The following is a 21,815-nucleotide window of genomic DNA, read 5'->3' on the forward strand; positions in this document are numbered from 1 at the left end:
TGCTGTATTATTACTACTGTCACATCAGAAAATAACAATATTCTATTTATCAAGTCAACACAGAGAACTTATTAAGAACCTTTCCTGGGAACTGAAAGAACCATTCATGCCATGCTCCATGTCCATGACCTATATAAATTATATTAACTCCTGATCTTGTTTTTCAAACTGCATCTGGTCTTAGCCTTCTTTTCTAATATCATTCAATTTTCAGCAAAGATCTTTCTTTAATTTACTCAAATAATTACAGAGAGCTTACTCACCAATATAAGCAGAAATACCTCACTCAGATGAGCTTCATAAAATTGAAGTATTTTGTAGAAATAAAGAAAACACTGCCCATTGCATGGTGAATTTCAGGAACTGAGTCTGTTAAAGCAGTTAACACTCAATACAAGTTTACTTATTTTTTCACTTAGATTAATCTCTATTAATTGTATAAGGTTCCCACTAGAAATTCAGTTTAAATACTTTGGTGTTTTGAGATGGTTCTCCCAATATCCTTTAGGACGCCTCTACTGTCTTGGTGAATGTGTCAATCTATCATTAACAAAGTTAATTCCAGGAGAACCCCCCCTAAAACTGCACTAGTAGTATGGCATCATTCAGGTGTTTTTGTTTGGGGTTTTTGTTAGTGCATGAAAATGCATTTGTTCAAATAATTAGAAAAGAGCACTATGCTGGTTATTTGACTACAGTGTAATGGCAACTATATGGAGAATTGGTATTTTGCCCATTTATTTATTCTTTGAATAGTCAGATGATGACCTAACTCTTTCCACACTTTGAGGATCACAAGCCCACCTCACAGAACAAGAACTCCCCCTCTCTAAACATTCCTTTGTGCCTGTGTACACTCAAGTGATATCCCCTCAACTTGTCTCCTCCACTCTCCATTCTGTGTTGTCTTGGCACTGCCTGAGGTTCAGTGTAACACTCACTGTACACTGCAGTATAACTCATAGCAAAAGTTGCCTCTACCCAAGCCAGGAGCTCCCAGCTCTTGCTTCTTCAGCATGGTGGGGAGAGGGAACAAGGAAGGAAGGATGTGAGCAAAATATGTGGAATCCTGTACCACATTTTTTAATGAGAACAGATGTACTATACACTACAAAACAGATTTAAAAATAAAACACTTCCTACAATGAAGACTAAACCACTTAAGAGTCAACAAATGATTGAATCCCATAGGAATCTGTCTATGCCTTCCAGCCAATTTAAAGATCTACATGCAAAACTCAGCATGTGAAGCAAATTGGGATTTCAGTCAAGTACTTCAAAGGACTTTGGGACCAGAAAAATCAGCAAATGGATTAAAGCAGTCTCAGTATAGGTTTTCTATCTCTGAAAAGTATGTCTGGATTAATCATTATTCATAGCACAAGCTGATGCAAGCTATGAACCTAAGTTAGATTTTCAAATGTATTTGAGAACACCATGTATAAAAGGACACCACTCCATGGAAACTGGTTGTTCAAAATGTTCTATCACATCACAATTTAGAACTAAGTTTATGTCTCCAAAGAGACATTTTCATTATATGCCTTCTTAATTAATCCACACATGCCATATACATACATTTAAGTATGCTTTGGCCAACTTCAAATACTGATCAACACTGCCTCACAAAATAATGCAACAATACATCAAGGTATCAAAGAAGGGTAAGGTAAGGTTGACATGGAGGGTTATTGGCTTTTTTTAAACATTCCTTACACACTTTGTAAGGCTGCTGGTACTGGAGATTTCATTACACAGGCATGTTCCTGATGTCACTGACCATCAAATGCCTCTCTATCATGGAAGGTTATCTGAGAGACCTGACAGAATCATACTCACCAGAAGAGTCTAACAGCAGAGATCTGCTGTACTAGCTGAAGAACATCCTGACCGAAACAAGCTAAGTTTGTAAAATTGAGCATGGCTGCATCATCATGAAGAGTTTTGCCAACACATGTCGCTGGTTGAAAGTACATGGAGAAATTTCAGTTGCAGGAACACTGTGGAAGGAATTCTGTCAGCTACACAAAACCTCTTTTCCAGAAATGACAGGAGAAGAGGACTGAAAGCATCAGGTCTTGGTGGGTGGTTTCGGCAGTTTAAATTGGTAGCCCAGTTTAATTTCAATGAAATTCAAAGTAAGTACATCAAGTTTGTCTTCAGCTCAGTTTTCTATACACACAAATTTGAGAGAGAAAAAAAATCAAACTAGCAGAGCAAATAAGGCCTCCTCCTTGCTCTCAGAGATTGTGCACGTTCTTTTCCCTCCAAACCTATCAATCTTCTGGCCCTGTCTTCTGTTGGCCCATACAACTCCAATTTATACCAACACTGGATTATGTACATGGATGTCTCAGCACTCATTCCAGTAGGCTAATCACAACTGCATGCAACACTTATCAAGATCAGACTTTGAAGACTATGAAACCCCAGTCAAAATCCATTCAAGCAGGAGAATTGATCAAATAGTAGAATTTCTAACTGCAGCAGGTGGTTTCTCTGTGAGTTTGTCTCAACGCCACCAGGCTTTCCCATCTCCTTTCCTGGAGTCAACAAAGCCTATTTTAGGATATAAGACTTAAGAGAATAGATTATTAGGCACCTTACTGAAAAGTAGTCAGTACAATAGAATACGAAGAGAAGCAAAGATAAATGACAGACTAATGGCAGCCAATAACAATAAAATTGGAACATGGAGAGATTACACAAATTATTAATATGGCTAATAAGAAGAATGCATCCTCTTAAAAACAAAATAGAGGGAAAAATTAAGCAAGAGAATTCAGAAGAGGTTAACAGTTCGGAAATAACAGAAAGTGAAAGGGCAAAGCAGAAAAAGGAAAACATCTCTATCATCAGTATTGCCAAGTTTCCTGCTATTTCCCAAAACTGCTGCTATTGGAGCTTTAAACACCTTCCCAAACTCAGGTTAAAGTCTAGACTTCAGAGTTAGATGCAAAACCTGTATAATATTCCCTGACTGTTCACTGCCAAAAAGTAAACAAGCTAAAGATTATCTCAACAAAAACACCTTTCTTAAGGGAGAGTCGTGCCTTCTTCAGAATTTGACTTGTGGTTCTGAATACTGAGAGTCCGTTACACTTCAGCTTCTGGTTTATTGAGTGTTATTTGTTTTGCTGCCAGTTTTTTCTCTGCAAACAAACCTGGCAAAAAGCAATAAAGATCACATCTCACAGCACTTAAGGGATATTAAAATTGCCTGTCGAATTAAAATAATTAGAGAAAGATGATGACGACAACAAGAACATATTGATCGCACTCTAGGCAAGCCTATCCAACATAGGAGAATCTAATCTCTGAGGAACAAGAGTCCTCAAAAAAACCCTACTAATAGACCTACAATGGACCAGAAGGTTCAACTATCAACCAAAACAATCACGCTTAATGGAAAGCTGTGGAAATAACTGCAGGCTGTGCCATAACTGGTCAGATATTGAATACAGGCACTCTTGGTGGCTGCTGCTCATTAAGAGTAACACCAGAGAGGAATACCACAATAACAGGCTTCACTCTCCACAGAGCTCTAACCACAAGTCTTCCTTTAGGTTGCTCTAAGACATTTTGCATAGCCAGACCCCCTAGAGTATTTAACTGAACAAGGAACTCAAATGTTTAACTACGCCTGGCTTGACCAGGTTTTTCAAACCTTAACTATAATACATTGTTTCTTCAACTTTGTGGGACAACAGGGGCCTTTAAGGGAGATATCTCCCTAAATATGAAACACATCTGTACTGTAAAGCAGATTAACTTCACTGGTTCCTCTCATTCAGCTCCCTTTCCCCCTACATATACCAGGAAAGTCTAGATTGCTTTCTAGTAGCCTAAAACTTTCAGAGGGAAACAGCAGCAGCTGCACCTGGCCTGTTTCAGGGCTTGTCTACAAGACTTGCAAGTGTATGCATACGGCACGCACACATATCTCCCTGCATCAGTTTTGTAGGTACATAACAGATTCTCTTTGAGACATTCCTACCAATGCATTATATACTTCTCAAAGTTGCCTTTTTTTCAGAAGGTTTTTATTCATGCCAAATCTTTTTTTTTTTAAGATTATCTACTGATTGCTAAATAATAAATTACAACTGAGATACAGCACGGTACCTCAGTTACATGGTCAGTGGAATGAGCATAGGATAGGCCAGAGGACAGAACCAGTGGGTTAGCAGAGCAATGGAGTCACCGAAGAACAAAAGGCAGATGCAGAAGTCATCAGGCACAGAGAAATGAAAAGCAGAAGACAAGATAGGAAATATCAGATGAGAAATAGGGAAAAACAGGACAGAGAGTGACAGAAGAAAACAGGTGACATATCTGATCATGCTAAAGAGAACAGCAGAATTAAGTTTGGAGAAGGCAAGCTGGGAAAATCAGAGGGGGCTGAGAAAATAGAAATAGCAAAAACAAGGCACAACTTGACAAGCAATTTGCAACTAAGAAAGCTTGTAGGAAACACAGGTATTTCGAGAAGAATCAGAGAAATCCCAGTAATATTGGCTGGTAAAAGTGAATAAAATGGCTTCAGTGACAGTTTGCTGAACATTCAGTAGTGAGACTAACAAATACAGCAAAGGAGGAAAACTAGGAATTTGGGTGGTTCCAAACAAAGACAGAAGCTGCCTTCACTTATAAATCAAAGCCTGGAAATTAATGAAAGCTAATTTAAGTAAGATTTCTTAGCTACATTAATTATAATTTATTCTAATATATTCTCCCTTATAAACCAAAAGTATTCTATTCCTTTTAAGCATTTTTTTGTTCTACATGCATAGTACTATTCAAAGTTAACTTACAATAAATTTAAATAGTATGGCAAATACATCACAAGATAAAGTATGGGATGGTGAAGTATCAGCTTTGTTTTGAGGTTAATTTGAAGTAACATGATTCTTCACAGTGCTCATGAATAAAGCATTTCACTTTGATTCATACCAGTAAAATCTTCACGGTTCCCTGGTATATATTACAAGGACTTGCTCCCCTTTTTTATTCAACTGAAGCCAATAGCAACATTTTACTGACTTCTATATGAAATAGATTTAATTCTCACATGCTGAGCACATGCTGATATATCACATCCCCATGGCTATGTTGTAATGACAGTCCTATACTCTGTTCATTTCAGAACGATCTATCACAACTCTATCAGTTCTACTGCTTCATCCTTCAGCTCAATTTATTCCCTTATTTCAGTTCAGTTCAGTTCACTTCTTTTCATCCCTCCTGTTTTCCAGCTCCTTATCTCCCATTTCCATGGATATTATTCATTCACCCTATCATATTTTCCCATGGCTGCATTTTTAAGTAATTTCAGATTTATGGCTATGCCTTTATGCCTCCAGTTTCCAAGCTCTCATTTCCAGGATTCCGTGGCTGAGTTTTGAAACCCCCCAAGAGGTCTGAACACCCCATGTCCATTAAATTTAACAAAATAACAGAAACCTTAGTCTGAAAATATTGACTCTAAATACAACAAATTCAGAAAAAACCCCACAATTCTGTTTCTTATGAAAGCCAAGGCAAGGTCACACCATCAGATAAGACGACAGCCACAACATGAGAAGCTTAATAAACACTGCACACCTTTGCTAGAACACTTTTCATATCTTTGCTGACTGCTAAGATACTAATCTGTAGATTAGAAGCATTCCCCACCACTACCCGTTCACATCTGTTTAGTAGTGAATATACTTCTGCAGTCTGGATAAAATAACCTATTTCCCACAGATCTCTGTAATTGCTAGGAAAAGTCAGAGGCAAATTCTCAAGCACACCAAAGGGAAAAACAAAACAAAGCACAAACCAAACCAACAAACAAAAATGCCAAACCCCCCCCACACACACTTTTTTCTTTAGTCTGTGCCAACTTTAACTGCCAGTGAGGATCAAAACAGAAATGCAAAAAAATCAACATCCCAAACACAGGGTAAAATTGCTGTCAGAAGTGGACAGAATTATTTCTTAAATGTCTGGTTTGAGATAGAGTTTTGCAAATGCAACTTTTTAGGTACATTTTCTGTGTAAAACAAGCCTGGAGTTTAAGACTTCCTTTCTGATAAGATACAGGGTTGCTGGAACACTGTACAGAAATGTAATGCTATGCAATGCCATTCACTTTGCAGGACAGGTGCTTCCTGGAATAGCAATTGCCATTTTAAGGCTTCTGAACTGTAAATCTGAGATAAGCTGATGCTTTTGGGATGTTCATCTGAACCTGAAGTGCAAACAACATAAAGTTTTCACCTCACTAGTAATTAAAAAATGCAGTGTTTTTCACTCTAGAGCTGCTGTCAATGAGATGAGAGCCATCACGACAAATGCTGTATCATTATTTATTGGAATTAAGAGGTTTACAGAGATAGAACTTTTACCAAGACACGTGCCACTATGTGAAGAAAAACAGAAAGGAAAAATGCAAAGGAGGAAATACAAACAGGGATGCCTAATTACCATGCCATGAGAATTGACATCTCTGTTCCAGGACTGTAACTTGAGAAGCCGAAAGTGATTCAGCACACCCACAGAGCAACAAAGCAGCCGTTCCTAGCAGCTTCATCTGTGGTTACAAAGTTGTGGTATGAACTGGAGTGACCAAGTTTTCTTCCACAAATACTTACACTAAAAATGTAACACTGCAGATGAACAGATGCTGACCATTCTAAGAAACAGACAGAAGGAGATGCACTTATGGAGGCAAAAGAGAAAAGGAGTAGGTCAGAATAAACTTTCTGGGAGATTTTGTAACAGGTCTCAATACCACTGATTTCCTAACAGGTGCAGAGTTAGCATTCTACAGAAATTACTTGGTTACAAGAGAACCAGGGCAGATTCTTCTTAAGAGTGGCATCATTCCTGGTCCTCATTCACCTACAACAGAGTACAGTTTTCAACACAATTTCATACATCAGGAAACAGCAATATTTTCTGAAACAAGTGGGGGCTTGGTTTGCTTTTTTTTTCAGAACAGAAACTTTACCAGATTAAGGAAAACATCATTCATCCAAAAGTTGTTCTGTTTCTCTAGTCTCAGCTAGAGAACGCTTAGGCCTGTATGCATATGCAAGAAAGAATGCAGGTTGTCTACAGTTGTCTACATCTCTCTTTGCTTTGTTCACCTTAAACTGCTGACCAACTTCCTGTAGAGCTCCTTTGCTGTAAGTCCCCATGTCATCCCCAGATAGAATTTAGAGCAAGTCCATAATCAGCTTCTTTCTGACTATATGTCTGAAGCTGCTAAAGTGATCCTTTCCTCCCTTCTAATTTCCATCCTGACGTTGCCAAAACCAGAGTACAATCAAATGTCAGCATTTTAGATACATTACATGAAAAATACCTGAAAAAAACCCACTGAGATGATGTGTAGATATCAAGATCCTAACACACACAAACAGTTTCTCCAGTCCAACATATATCCAACAAATCTTTTTCATACTTCTATGGAAGCCTCGGATCTTATTCTGAGCACAGAGACAAATTTTAATTGTAATGAAGCATGTCAACCCTTATCTTCTGTTTTGATAGATGGGGCACTACCCATCTCTTCACTGACTACTGCAAACAAAATGTGGGCAACAGCACATTAGAAACCAAATTGTACAGCATTTTGTATGGTCAGAAGCATGGACAGGCACTAGTGATTTAAGGCCATTCACCACCTTCTGCTTCTGTACCAAAAAAGGCAACACAAATACAACAAAATTAGGTGAGTGGGCAGATAAAAAGCAAATACCAGCACATCTACATGTTCCCTGCACAGCCACTTTTGCTTTTAGTCCACTCTTTGGGACATCTCATGCCTTCTAGCATCACTGCTTGCTAAGGTAGTTCACTCAGCAAGAAATTCCTGTATCTCTCAGGCAACAAAATATGAATGGAGATGGAAGTGGCTTTGCTTACATCCCATCTCCATAATTTATGATTAGATACAGAGAGGACTTGGGATGTTTTTACCCTGTAGGACCATGGGAACAGAAGGCACAGTCAGCATAGGAGGGAGGGGATCAGTTCTAAGGCTGGAGAATTTTGTTGGATGTATTGAAATTCCTTCTTGAGGAGATAACTTAGGGGGCAGGATTCTGTTTGTGATCATAGTAACGCTAAGGACATAGCATAGCATTGTGGCCCTTCCTCTGTCATGAGAGTAAAGCCGCAGGGGACAGTACAGGTTCGTTGTATTGTGGCCTACAAAAGGAATCCATGCTCACAGTGACACCATCCAATACTGTGCTGCATTCATACAATAGGTTAGGACATACAATTTGATTTGTAAAAGGATTTGTTCAATAGTTTAAGAAAATACACTGTTAGTGTTTATGAAGGAGGAGAAATACAAAGCACTGCTTCTTATTGCATGTGTTTAAAATGCAGTAGTTGCTCCTTAAGTAAAGTCTTTTCACTAGTTTCAGAAAGCCCGAGGTGTTCATCCCGAGTTTCATTATGAAGAAAAACACAACCATTCAAGGTGCCTACATGAAAAATGCAGAGAGATCATAAATTTTTCTGAGTGAAGAGATACAGATCACCAGTCACCTGTGATACAGCGTGGTCTCTTTAACCTTAAATCTTTCAAACACAATAGTCAGGAGAGGAAATGATACATTCCAGTGGTTTTCTGATTCTATCCTATAGAGATATAGCTCCATCCCAAGTTTAATTGATACCCTTCTGATTCAGACAGTTCCACATGACATGCTACATCCATCCAGCCTCTACACTGAATGGTACTTAGCTCTTCATGAACTATTGATATCTCATACGGAGGTAGAAAAGTCATCCATTTCTACTTGTGAGTGTATCTTCATGTTTAAACTAGCACAATGGTATATGAGCAGTGTTTATAATGGGACCTCCAACATGCTGTCATGAACGTGTAGAGGTACAGGCAGGACACCGAAATGCATCAACCAGTTGAGTTACTGAGAAACAGGGGGCAGGGAGAGGGTTGGTGTTACTTCATATTTCAAATTAAAATTATTTTAGATATCACTTGTCCCTTACTTATTTTTTTCCACATTTGAGTCACTTTACACAATAGCAGCAGCACAATAAAAGTCATAAGCAAAGGGTTTTCTCTTTAGTTTTACAATGGACTGGAAGTTTTTAAATACTTTAATGCCTGACTCTCACATCCATTACAATACAGTCACCCTTTTTATCCTTAATTTCTCTTAATATACATAAATATATGCAGTTGAAAACCCGCATTGATTTCACCACTGATTCTATAGTGCATAATAAATAACTGTATGCTGAGGGGTCTTCAAAATCCCCAAGAAAATAGTTTTTAAAAAATTAATAACGTCTCAGTCTAAAGCTTTTGAATTGAATCTGGAGTAGAGAAGCTTCCAGAGCTACTACAGCATGAGTGGATGAAACTATCATCTGCCATGGCTCAGTATTTACTGAAATCTGATAGATTCAAGTAGAGGCGTACACTATCTAATAAGGAACGTGTCGTCTGTGAGCACTTCCCAGCAAACCAAACTGACATGTTCAAGCAAGATCCACTAACCACTCTTAAAAAGCCATTTAAATTTAATTTTAAATACTCCATATATCCCCAATTGAGACACTCCTCTTTCTCCTCCTCTCCTACCTAATAGACTTATTTTAGCAGAGACTAGTTTGAGTCCTACCACATCTTAATCCTCCCAAATACACTGAAGCACACACCTAGTCCTGGACCACAAGATCAAAGGTGGTAGTGATAAGGCTTATGACACCCTAGTACAGACCAGGGTTTAGGTGAAGTGAAGGGGGTAGAGGGCAGAGAGAATGAAGAGGTATTTTACATGCAGCATTAAACTTGGCATTAGCCAGTATCTTCAGACAGTCTGTTTCTTCACCATCAAATTCAGGCAAGTACAATTTGCTTATGTCATTTGGTAACTGGCTGCTTTTCATTTTTGTTTTTCCCCCAGATACCACTGTCTATGAATGTGTCAACATTTCTTGCCTATGATCAGCCCACAATAAGTTACTGCGGAGTGCATCATGAACTGCTTGCTCACAAGCCCTATGACTCAAATAACCATGAAGAAACAATGGAAACACACCTAGAGACTGATCTGGATCTGAGCACAATAACAACAGCAGCACGAATCAAGGAACACAGTCAGCAGCTGGCTTAACTGGTCTTTTTGTTGTTGTTGGGGGTGGGGGATGGTTTGATTTATTTTTTTTTCCTGTAGCAGAGGCTGCAACCAAATTCTATGTAAAATTATGGACAGAAGTGAGACAACATATTATGGATTCTTGGGTTCAAATTAAAAAACAAAAATCACAAAGAGTAATTGTTTCAAGTCTACAATTTATAATGAGCTACGTTGTGCAGTATTTTTTTGACTTCAGAGTATGACCCTTAAAGTGAATCTTTTACAAAACCCATCCTACCTAGCTGTATAAACTGTACAGATGTATTTTTCATATTTTAAAGTTTCAATTACCAAGAACAGCTGGTATGTATAGTACCATGATTAAATTACATCTTACAAGCTTCAGTTTCTAAAGGTTAAAATTAACAAAAATTATTTCATGTGTTATTAAGTTTTTGTAGGGGTCATTTTATTACTGCTTTTGTGACCAGAAAACATTAATCTAAAATTCTGTCCTTTGCAGAATATGCACCAATTTTACCGTGTTTAATGTGTAGAATTTTATCTACTGGTTCCAGAAGTAATGCATCAGTCAAAAGGAGGGTTTGTTACTCAGATTAATAAATCCTTGAAATACATAGCTAAGTTTTCTTGCAAATGAAAATCAAAATAACTCTCCTCCAACTTACCTGTTGCCTTGAAATACAGCCTGATTTCTTAATCAGAGAAGTCTGTCAATTAACATTGTAACAGTAAGGTTTACGTATGGAATTGTTAGCTGCACTGCTGAAGTTTTGTAAAGTCTCTGTTCTGCAAGACAACAGGGACAGAAGACCTCAACAGGCAGCTGCCTCTACCAACTCTGCAAGTATTACCTAGCAAATCAGGCATTTGTATTTCTACTTAAAGACAAATGGGCACAAGGCCTACTCCCATCAAAGATAGCTGCTGACAGAAGTGGCAACAGAAACAAGCCCTGAAGAGTTATACTTCTCCTAGAATAGAAAATGTTACGTGAAAGTAAGAAACCTATGCTTTGCTGAAAAATATAGTAATTTGGACCAAATGGTAAAAATTAATAGTTCTTCAACATTATGATACACCAAGCTAAGAAAAAACACCCAAAAAAGAAATTGCTGAAAAGTTTTAAGTAGCGTTAAGTCTTTAACCACTACTACATTGCTTATTTGTCGACCATTTAATGTCTGGATTGAAGCATTCTTATAGCCCCATCCTCCAGTTTTAAATCTTTGAGATGTCTTAATACTGTATGAGAATAATTTTTACAATATTCTCCTCCTGTTGTAATCATAAATGATTACAGAAATTAGAACCACATTTTATCATGCTGACTCGGTGAACTATAAAAGGGAACACAAGCCTTCAAAAATATGAGAGAAAAAAGTTTCATATGGTGAAGCAATTTTTTATAATAAAGAGAAATTCTATAACCACAAATCTATTTTTTCTGAATGTTTATCCCACCACATTTTCTTGTAGCTTCAAAGCAGAAGACTGAAATTTGAAATTACACTTCGACTGTTTGTACAAAATATAAAGCAAGTATTATCAGAAACAGCCTCAAAATCTTGTTACCAAATGAATCTGCATTCTCTAGCTTTCAAGTGGAAACAGTGTCAAAACAGAATACATTGTATTGGTTATTTATTTAGCATCTTAGATTTTTGTAACATATTTTGCATAAATTATTTGCTATTCAAAACATTATTTGCCTTTTGAAGACTCATCTTAAACCTCCACACATTTCTTTATTATATGGGTTCTTGAATTTCTGATCCTCTTCTAGTGCTGGGATTTTCCTCTGCACAGTTTGAAAATACGTTTTTTTCAAATTATAAAATGAAACCAACAAATGCAGGTGTCATTCTAGACCATTTATACTGTGGGAAGAAGGTTAGTGCTTCATTTCAAAGTTCTTGGACCTCTCCTGAAAGACTAACATTTCAACAGACAGGTGGTAGAATGGCATGGTCACAAATGCAGCAGCACACCACAATCCACCTCCTAGACATCTGCAGTGCCAAGCTCTCTGTAACCCCAACAGGCCACCCCAGTGCTCTGAAAGACAGAAGCAGCATCCCAGAGCCCAAAGCAGCAGCGGAACACATCCACTCCAAATCTGGTGTGCATAAACAAATGGTTCCATAAATGTAACTGGATACCACCTTCTTAAGGGACTACATCAACCTGAAGTCTGCTGCTCTTAACAGGATGGATGTCTTTAAAAAACCCAAAACCACTAGATTGCAGGTAGGTATCATCCCTAAAAAAATCCTTACCACAAAAAGAATCTAGGTTAAGCTAACTCCAAACAAGAACTCCCTCCTAAGGTCCTATGTCAGTTAATGATAACTGCTCCTAAGGAGTTAGATCTGCTTTCTGCAGAACATTGGCACCTGTATACTAACCCAGAGTACACAGAAACAGTAACTGCTCTAGTTACGTGTGCAAGCCAAAAAAGCTACCACCTAATAAAGCCCCACTCTTCTAAGCTACAAGTTAGGAAGAGCAGCCTAGGGGCTCAATACTTACTTACAGAGGGATGCTTTCATATATTTTCCTTTACAGTAAGACACATAAACCAAAACCAGACACAGTTAATAGCATCAATCTCAGTCTTACAGTTAAGTGACACCACCATATCCTGATACATCATTTTAAAAAGAAAAAGCTGGATGAATTCATGATGCTTGCAAAATACAAACTGATAGAGAGCATAACCTCTATCAATAAAAAACCCAGACATTTTTTAAAATAAATCTAGCTACAAGCAGCAACTCACAGCATCCATCAGTGGATCATGCTTGCACTGCAATTTACAGGGCTCAAAATGCCATTAGGAAAGGCAGCACATGCATCTGAATGGAAATCCTATCTAAAGGAGGAAGATTAATGATTAGTCTGACAAATTACTGCATCTGTCTCAAGACAGCATATAAAAAACTAACAAAAATAACATCTATAGAAGAAAGCAAATGACTGCTTCAATTAAAAAGTGGTCAAAAGCTGCAGTATAGGGCACGGTACAAACTTCACAAGGGATCCGAGAGCTACCACTAACAATAACAAATAAGAATAAATATAGATACAGTTTTCAGAGAGACACTGCAAATACCAGACTTCCTTTGTCAAGACACAGAAAAGGTACTAGCCTCAGAAGTAGTGTACTAGCTTGCTTTACTGCCAGCCACTCAATTTCTCCCTCGATTTCTCAAGGCATTTTTTTGTCTCTTATTGTTATGTCCTATCCTTTGACTGGACAAGAGGACAGAAATTGCAAAAAATGTAACATGAATGGGAAAAAAAGATAAAAGAAAGTAAAAAAAAAAAGAAAAACTGTCAAGTGCATCAACAGTGACTACAAAAATAAATTGAATAAATGCAGGATTCCAGTATCAATACAACAGCAATACATTCTGGAAATCGCATCATAACCAATGAAGGCACTCCAAGATGGTTCATTAAAACAAACTACATGATCATTTGCAGTGTCAAATATAGGCAGTTGTGTTCAGTTCCCAGCTGGTCTACCAGAAATAATCTGTTGAACAGATAAGAAAGAACAGTTCAACTGATGTCCTCCTCTCGAGGACTCCAGACTTTTTACATGGGTCTCAGGGTCCTGGTCTTCCTGAAGGCAAATCTTATGAGTAAAGACATAAAACTCTTTAAATGAATATAATACTCATTTTACTAGATCAGAACATTGGTACATCTAAGACTTCATAACTTTTCTTGAGCACCAGATGAAAGATGAAATTCAAAGAATGAGGTAGGCACACAGCAGGACTTCCTCATGATGTCCCTATAGTCCCCAGTGATTCATAGGTCAGAAATTTAATAAGCTAAATGTGATGCCTACATAGTCTGTCTTTGAATATATAGAGGGATTCTTTGAATCAAGGTAAGTTTGTAATATTCACAAGTCCTGCAGAAAGCAACTTTACAAACAAGAAAAGCTGCCTCTTTGTTCTAGTAGAAATGAATGATAAGAGCAGTGTAACAATAACACTCTCCACTTTCATGTTTTACACAGAAATATAATTACCATGTAATTAATGGTGACAGACTGATGGCTTTCAGGTAGCTTGAATAACATCTATCCAGTCATCTAAAGTACAGATACTATCTGAAACCCTGTAGATTTAATTACTAGATTTCCCTCAAGGTGGGTCTTAAGTTTAGTATGGTCCCAAGTTCATTACAATGGTAAACAAAAAATAGCCCTGTTTGCCACAAAGCATTGCAAAATACTTTTCAACACAGAAATACACTAATTAACCTCCTATTAAATGTACATTTGACTGTATGATCTGTATTTAAAAGCAGGTGCTCATCAAGTTCCTTTAAAAGCCATTTAAAAATTCAAAATCTACCATTGAAGTGAATGAAAAGTCCTGTTGTAAACCGAGGCCAAACTCCACTTTCCTGCTTTACCTAATTATAGAACCTGAATAATTTTAATTTTAAAGTTTCAGAATAAATCAACATGAACATCATCAGAGTTCATGATTAATGTCATTTTAATGAACACCTAGGGAATTAACATTTTGCCACAAGAACCTTGCCAAGATATTTTATGTAAACTGAAGTGCAGCACGTACAACTGTGAAAATCCCACATGGCAGGGAGCTTACATTCTACTTCATCAACATCAATTTTGCATGTAAATAACCAATTGTTAAAATTGTCTCTTTAGATTGTTGAGCACAGAGGAGCACCTGCTGTCTAACAACAAATGAGTCTGCAATATGGAATTCATTCTACTGAGTCCTGTTGCATTAAAGCTCTAATACATTCATAAGAGCAGACACTTCCAAGTGCCACCATGACACATGTAACAATCATAATACACAAGTGAGTGTTAATTAATGTTGCATTAATACAGAGTTTCTTTAAACTAAAATGAATGCTAGGTGATTGCCTTATTAATTGCCTTGGGCCAACTCAGGTAAACAGGATGGATGCTATGGTAATAAACACTAAAGGGATTAAAAGTTTTTGCCAGCTTTCATAGAGAACTTTGCACTTTGGATTCCACAAGAAATAAGACTTTTAAGGTGGATGCAATTCAGCAGTAGCTCTGTCTACAATCTAATCAGAAAATTACTACATCAGAGCCTCAATGATGTGCTTTTTTGTTACAAATAACTTACTGCTAATGACCTGTTTCACCTAAGAGGACTTCAGGGAAACCAAGAGAACTCAGAAAATAAATCAAAGACAGACTTACTAAAAATTACAAGAAAAAATAAGCAATAATATACATAAGCATACTAAAAAACACTCATTAACATCCAAGTTTTCAGTCACTCTCAATGCTAAAGGTAACTTTGGAAAAGAAGGGAAAAACCTAAGCAAGCATTAGAAAAGGAAAATGTTTAACATGGATATTGTAGCATCAGCTATGCTGCAATATTATTAACTGCTTTGTAAGTTTACTGTAAGACTGAAGAGATAAATAAACAAACCAAAAATTAAGAATGAGGGTCAGATGTGCTAACTACCAATAACAACTCTTGAGATCCTTACAGTCATTTCACATACAAAGCCAGCATCTCCATTAAAGTTGTTCAAAGTAAACTAAAATGGCCCTTGTCCTATACCATAAACCTTAGGAAACGGGTAGTAAAAATAGGAGACAATGATGTGATTTTATGTCAGAAGGATAAGATAGTAACACAGTATTTATATTAAGACAACACTATCTAAATTACTGTTATCTTTTCTGCTTGAATACTTCATTCTGTTCAGACAATTCAAGAGACATCCATTCTTTTTCTTCTGACAAAAAGGGCTTCTACTTTTCAGCAATAACTCACAAAAGAATTAGTTTCAAAACATACATTTTTCACCTTTAGTAAAGGCACGCCAAAAATCATAACACACTGCGCTCCCAAATTCTTACAAAAACAAGGTTTGCAACTAGATATACTTGATTTAAGGATAATGAAGCAGGTTTTGTGGGCTGCAGAACCTAATAGATCTTTTCTGATTTCTTTTGGGGTGGTGGAAAAAAAGGCAATTGTTTGAGGAAAAGATGATAGATTACATTTGCCTGTGGGTAGTAAGGCTTCCTACAAGGAGAAACAGCACACTCTGAAAAATTATGTACAGTTTGAGGCCAAAATAGACACACAAGAGTCTAGTCCAGGTCAGAAGTTTCAGCTGCCACAAAACACCAATAAAAAATATCTGAGAAAAACAGGGTAAGTCACACTATATTTCTACATTTTTTCCTTTCCTAATTTGTTTAGCTTAAACAGTAGGTCAAACTGTCATTTCTTCCTTCTGCTTTGCAGAGTATCTTCCATCTTGCATCACAAATGAAAATAGGAGGGGAAAAAAAAGTAATAGGCAAAACACATACAGAGATTGTCAAAACATCAAAACCACAGAATAATTCCAGTAAAAACGAGCTAGAACCAGGACAGCATTTTAATAAAAATGTTGAGTATATTTTCCAAGCAATGTTTATAACACAATAAACAGGTGTGCCTGGCACCAACAAGAGACACAGCACGAAATGGTCAACACAAGCCTTACTCGCAAAACAAAAATTTGTAAGACCCCCTTCCTCTCCTCACCTCCAGAGCCCTCCCTTGTTTTCACCAGACACTATACAGCTGTCCTTTTATATTCACACTGCTGAGCTCAACTCCTTGACACAAGATGATACTCTGGCTGCATTAAACTCCACAGAAGTCAGGAGTCAGCAATAAAGACATGAATGAATGCTTTCTGTAGCATAGTTTGATATAAGCAATAGCCATAACATGCTAGCTAATCCCATCATTAAGTACTCACTTGCATCTTTCTGGGATATTTCATATACTTGAAAAAACATTTGATGAAGGTAACTCCTTCTTCCTCCTCCCACTGAAAAACTAAATGCATCCACATGGTGATTAAAGAATTTTGGTCTACATATTTTAGCGTGTCACTAAGCAGTGGCTATTAAAAGTGGCTATTACAGAGATTACCTTCCTCTTGACCAGAACCTCCTTCATCTTACACTTAAGAGAATCAAGAAGACACAGAATCAAAGTTGACTGGATGACAATTCTAAAAGAGTGCAAAAGCTGTCCTGATGGATATGAGAAGCTGAAAATCAAAGTATTAGTCAACTGGTCCTTCCTTTGAGATGCAATAAATTTAGAAAACTCCCTTAGGATCATTATTACCTTCTTGCTCTGAAGTCTCCTCCAAGAGATACTAGCTCCTAGCTTAGGCAACTCCAGAGCTTTCTCTCAGCATAGCACACTCAGCTGTTCTAAATAGAAGTGCATTGCCCCTCCTCCTTCCAGAGAGTTCCACTTGACCAAGGGCTACAGGGGCCAGCTAGGAAAAAAAAGCAACCTTTCTCCTAGCCTCTAAGCCTTCTTCACTGGAAGCTCTTCACTGAGAGAGTTGTTAGCCACTGGAATGGGCTGCCCAGGGAGGTGGTGGAGTCGCCGTCCCTGGAGGTGTTCAAGAGGAGATTGGACGTGGCACTTGGTGCCATGGTCTAGTAGGCATGAGGTCTGCGGTGACAGGTTGGACTTGATAATCTTTGAGGTCTTTTCCAACCTTGTTGATTCTATGATTCTATTCTATGAATCTATTCTAAGCCATAATGGAACATACAGTAACTTTCAGTAAAGAGTAAGCAATTGAGTAACAAAAATTACATTATGAATCACATCATCCCAGAGCACAAAAAGTCACAGCTTGTATCACAGTTCATAGATCAAAAGTATCAGAATAACTTCAATTTTTAGTCTTTGCAGTTTTAGGAACTTCAGGCTGTTTTCTGGATTGCCTCATGCATTACTTCAGCACAAGCTAACAAGATATTGAGTGAGAATTCATTAGCAGCTGGTCAAGTGTAAACAGTCCATCAATCATTTTTATTTCCTTACTGTCAGTAATTCTAATTTCAAACTCTGGGTAAAAAAATGTGTTTTAAATTATGACATTTATCACACAAAATAGTGACATCTGATTGCACATCTTTAGATTCTCAGGCTTATTGTGAAAAATTCAGTTCAACTCATAATGAAGTCATTCTTCTTTTATAACCACCAACCCCCATTAGAGAAGTTTTAAAAAGGAGGGCTGCTTCAACCAGAGTAGATGAACAAACTAGAGAATAAATGTACTGTTTTATACCTAAAGCTCCAGTGAAGATTCTGGAAGAGCTGCAAAGTTCTCTGTCTTAGCTTTACATCATGCCAGACCAGCAAAAAGCATATACATATTATGGGTTGTTCTTATCTTCCAGTCAGTAAAACATCCCCCAGTTATTATAAAAGGCCCATATACAGCCATTACACTATTCTGATATGACAGGAGTCACATCTTCAACATACCAGATTCCAGAAGAGAGCAGTGTGACAGGGAGCTAGGGTAGAACAGGACCAGCTTGTTTTTTTCATATGGCTGTAGCAGAAACACACTCAATCTATGTTTACTCTAGCTTTCTGTTTATTAGAGCAGAACACAGTAAATTTAGGTTGGACATTAGGAGTAAGTTCTTCACAGTGAGGGTGGTGAAATACTGAAACAGGCTGCCAATGTAGTTATAAACCTCCTAAGGTAAAAAAAAAAAAATCCCCTGCTGATATGGCAAGCCCAATGGCTGTTAAATGTGTTACTTTCATGCAAAGAGCTCATGAGGAAATGTGCTCTTAGTATGCATGCAATTGCTAATAGCTTCTTTTGTTTATCCAGCCTTCCCCAGACACTTAAGTTGAAACTGCAAAAAGCACAGGTTATTGTCCCTAGAGAACAGGTTATTATCCCCACCAAATTCCAGTCCAGTCCTGTTGACTGCATATGAAAAGCATCTACAATTACAATTCTACAGTAGTATGAGCAAAACTGAATTTGTAGTAAGAAAATGCACAATCAAGACTGGGAATACTACCTTAAAAAAATGTAAGCCTAAGTGGTCTCTTCTTCCAGCCTGACCACTCTGAAACAGCACAAATGTTCCTAGATATGAGTAAACAGTAAGTTTGTCTAAGCAATCCCTGCCTGTGTCCAATATCAAGTCTTTGTAGCCTCCCAAGGCACCCTGTTGCAGTGTTTACACGCCTGTATGACTGGTTGGGTTTAATCTGGCACTGCACAAATTTTGCCTTTTGCCAATTACATTTGTCTTTCTTGTAATACGTGAAGAATAACTGACCAACACACAATTTAGCAAAACTTCTACATTTGAAACCATTATTGTGTTCTTCTCCATCTTTTCCTTTCTAAACAACACAACCTTGGCTAAGTCAGCTGCTGCTTCTCATGCGTTCCAATATCCCTGCTTCATTTCATTCCCCTTATCAGACCTCGCTGCCCCAAACTCCATCCTGAGCTGAGCCCAACTGACAGGTCATTTCATCTCTAATTTACTCCACTTCCCAGTGCCTTACGAGCAGTACCATCACTAAACCACAAACCCTGCATCTTTATTTATACAGCTGACTTCTTCCCAAGGGGAATCATTTGCACTTGTCATTTCAACTTGCAGCTTTCAGACCATCTCTCCAAGTTAAAAAGAAAAAAGAAAAAAGGAGAGGATGCTTTTACTGTCCTATAAAATACTTAGAAGTCTCAGCAAGGTAGAATCATTCCAATTCTCAGTAAGTCCATTCTGCATTCCCACAGCCACCTTATTAATGAAAACATGTCATATGCATAGATCCAGGCCAGTCCTATGGTGTGTAAATAACAATTCCCTGGGAACATTATTTTTTCAGTGACATGTATTTTCCCTTAATGCTAACTATGCTTCTCAAGTTTGCTTACAAAAATGTCCTCCTCTGTGTGGAACACCATGTGCAGGTTACACCACGTTTACTATTCCCCTTTTACCCATTAAGCAACTATTCTGTTGAAGAACTAGGTATAATTGACAGGATGGAGCTTTCAGATTCATGCTTGGTGCTTATCACAACCTTCTGCTCCTGAAGATTTTTACAAAATCAACACTTAAGGATTTCTTGCATCTTATTCCCAGTTATCCAGGTTAGAGACTGATCTATACATTCCCTAGTTTTAAGATAAATTTTGCTTTTCTATTACTTGCACATACTCATTCCTCACTGTTTTTTACAATCAAGGCCAATAGTTCAGAAACTCCTTTCTCAGTTGTTCTTCAGCCTCTTTCTGGCATGTATTTCAACTTGCTTTATTAATGGCATTAAGCACTTATTCCCTAACTATTAACATGAAAGCCTGATGGTGGTAGAAGAATTACATTCTATGCCACCCCTTTTTTTATGCTTCTGTTCACAACCAATGCTTGTCTTTACTTACACTGCATCTCCATTCTATTCTCCAGTCACCAAAAAGCTCCTGATGCAGACAAGTTGGCCTCCTTCTCTGCTTTCTACTTTCCCCAGAGTTTTGGTCTTCTGCTTTAAATAGCTTCTACTCTTGACATAGAATAGAATACATAGAATACACCAGGTTGGAAGAGACCTTCAAGATCACCGCGTTCAACCCATCAACCAATCAAACACCACCCAAACAACTAACCCACTGACCTTCCTTTGATTCCTTTATCTTTATTACAGTATGTTTCTTACTGAATAATTCTGCTATTTCTTATTTTCTCATAATATTTGTGAATAAATTACTTCAGCTTTTCACCCTATCCTTCACTATTAAAACTAACTAGTTACCTAGTTACTTCTTTCTTTTAACAGAAAAAAAAAGAAAGTCCTTGATGCCACACAAAAGTTTGCTGGAGTGTGACTTGCTGTATTAATTTTTGCAATGGAATATTTGTTATCTGAACAAAAGGAAATCATAGATACAGCCAGACTCTCCACTACAGCAATATATTAAAGAAGAGCAAATAATATTTAAGTTTCCACCCTGAATTAGTAGTCAAAACAAAAATCTAAACCAACTTCTATTGATTATTTTTTCAGCTTCCCTATTTTAATGAAGTTATAATAAGTATTTGGGTTTGTAGCAGCATTCCCTTGACCCTGAATCTAAATAAATGTCAAGCAAATAATTCAAATATCTGACTTTTGCCAAACATCACTTTTGTTCCAGGCACGGAGAAACCAAACTCTTTGGCAATGTCTGAATATACGGAAGAATGAATTGCATCACCCAACTCATCTCTGTTCTTGCCACGGACACCTCCTTCCCCGTGGCTGCAAAAGATGCTCCTACTAATAAAATTTACCTTTTATTTCCTTTTTGTTTTAAAAATACATGTTTAAGGGATTCTCTTCTGTCTCCTCCTTTAACTTCATGCTTAGAAAACACGATCATGTAGCTCAAACACAACCCCCATTTTGGTACAGCATGTTTGTGGAAAATCTAAGACAAGACAAACCAGCTCGTGTTTCTTCATTAAAATAAGCACTGTGGAAGGGAAACCCAGCAACATTCAGAGAGGAAAAACTCCTCTAAGGAGGAATTAGCTGCATGAACTAGAAGATGTTAGGAAGGAAGTTCTCTAATAAGAAACTCCCTATGGGTGCAACCTGAGGCATGAGACATATGCTAATGAATCCATACCATGCACCTTGCCAGCAAAGGATGACAAATCAAATGAGTAAGGGAGAACGCGGGGTGGGAGGTGATTCAGTTTCCCAGGGTGGACTCAGATAGCCCACAGCAGGGACAGTTCTGCTCAGCTAGCTGCTCAGTCTGAACAGTTACTCATTCCTGTTTCCCTGG

The 21,815-nt window shown here is 37.6% G+C and overlaps 2 protein-coding genes across 5 annotated transcripts in view; one reads left to right on the top strand and one right to left on the bottom strand.

Annotated features, from left to right (window-relative positions):
- The window catches only part of LRRTM3 (leucine rich repeat transmembrane neuronal 3), a 78,232-nt gene extending 67,051 nt beyond the window's left edge, over positions 1-11,181 (top strand). For 2 of the 3 annotated variants that reach the window (XM_009907133.2, XM_054174673.1), the window contains one exon: positions 9,942-11,181. In XM_009907133.2, the coding sequence (XP_009905435.1) occupies positions 9,942-10,151 (210 nt within the window). In that variant the 3' untranslated portion in view covers positions 10,152-11,181. The remainder of the gene's footprint in view (positions 1-9,941) is intronic. The other variant, XM_054174674.1, reaches the window with a different exon arrangement.
- Positions 1-21,815, bottom strand: part of CTNNA3 (catenin alpha 3) — a 307,748-nt gene that overhangs the window by 218,385 nt on the left and 67,548 nt on the right. The gene's annotated exons all lie outside the window — the stretch shown is intronic.

The sequence above is a fragment of the Dryobates pubescens genome, chromosome 30, assembly GCF_014839835.1.
Source record: "Dryobates pubescens isolate bDryPub1 chromosome 30, bDryPub1.pri, whole genome shotgun sequence".
NCBI lineage: Eukaryota > Metazoa > Chordata > Aves > Piciformes > Picidae > Dryobates > Dryobates pubescens.